Source organism: Aspergillus neoniger (genome assembly GCF_003184625.1).
Source record: "Aspergillus neoniger CBS 115656 unplaced genomic scaffold BO87scaffold_13, whole genome shotgun sequence".
NCBI lineage: Eukaryota > Fungi > Ascomycota > Eurotiomycetes > Eurotiales > Aspergillaceae > Aspergillus > Aspergillus neoniger.
Window position 1 is genome coordinate 351 of NW_020291141.1, and position 902 is coordinate 1,252.

Genomic DNA, 902 nt, shown 5'->3' on the forward strand with positions numbered 1-902 from the left:
TCATGGAAGAGTCACCATGAAAACATAGGACTTCCATCTACTTGGATAGCCGCACATTTCGGTCAAAGTGCCTCATGCACGATTGGATAGATACTGTAATTTTTTTGAATAGGCCGGGATAGCACTACAACAAAAGCCGGTCTCGCATTTATCAAAGATCCTAAGCCTGCATGCACACATTGGTAAATCTCAACTCCATTTTCGGAATCTACGTCCTACGTGCTGTACTAGATAGGCTGACATGATCTCAAACATCCGGAAAGAATTGTCGCTGAGAGTTGTCCGATGTTGGTACAAACTTGAACACTGGTCTCACGAAGCACAAACCGGTCATCATACAAGACGAAGGAAAGCAGACAGCTCAGAACCAAGAAAGTAGGAAACGAAATAACTGATGACCCCCGGTATTGTGAGCTATATTCTAGTAGCCCGAGAATAATATCGGCTATCTATACAAGGTTGAGACAACTAAAGACCTAGACTATGTTGTATGGAAGCGCTGATTCTTCTGTGCTTGATGTGATATCACTGCTGCACCGTCGCAGGCATAATCCCGCAGGCATCCCCATTCCAGCCCATGACACGAATGTCGAGACAGCCATGGCAACTTTGAGTTCGTGTTACTGTACCACTGATAACAAGTCTCAAGGGTCCATCGCCGCCTTCACTATAGAGACAACGCTCTGCGACACTTGCCGAGGGCCAGTACCATCAAGATCGCGAAAGCTTCAATGGGTGGGGAGAGAGAATTACTAACAGGGCCCCGATTAGCGCAAGAAAAAGACAAAAAACAAAAGAGATAAAGGGTACATACAACAGAAGGGATTCGCTGGTGGTCACCCACCCAACTACTAACCTCCCGGCGTGTGGCTTAAGTACGGCTGAGCGGACGGGAAGCCCTG

At 47.1% G+C, this 902-nt stretch overlaps 1 protein-coding gene across 1 annotated transcript; it reads left to right on the forward strand.

Moving 5' to 3' along the window:
* The first annotated feature begins 414 nt into the window (after positions 1 to 414).
* Positions 415 to 840, forward strand: BO87DRAFT_34053 (uncharacterized protein). Its single transcript, XM_025620664.1, has one exon. It carries the CDS (start codon positions 484 to 486, stop codon positions 754 to 756), a length of 273 nt encoding a protein of 90 aa, XP_025480461.1. The 5' UTR covers positions 415 to 483; the 3' UTR covers positions 757 to 840.
* The last annotated feature ends 62 nt before the right edge of the window (positions 841 to 902 follow it).

Coding starts and splice junctions, on each gene's coding strand:
- BO87DRAFT_34053 (XM_025620664.1), top strand. CDS start 484: ATGTTGTATGGAAGCGCTGATTCTTCTGTGCTTGATGTGATATCACTG.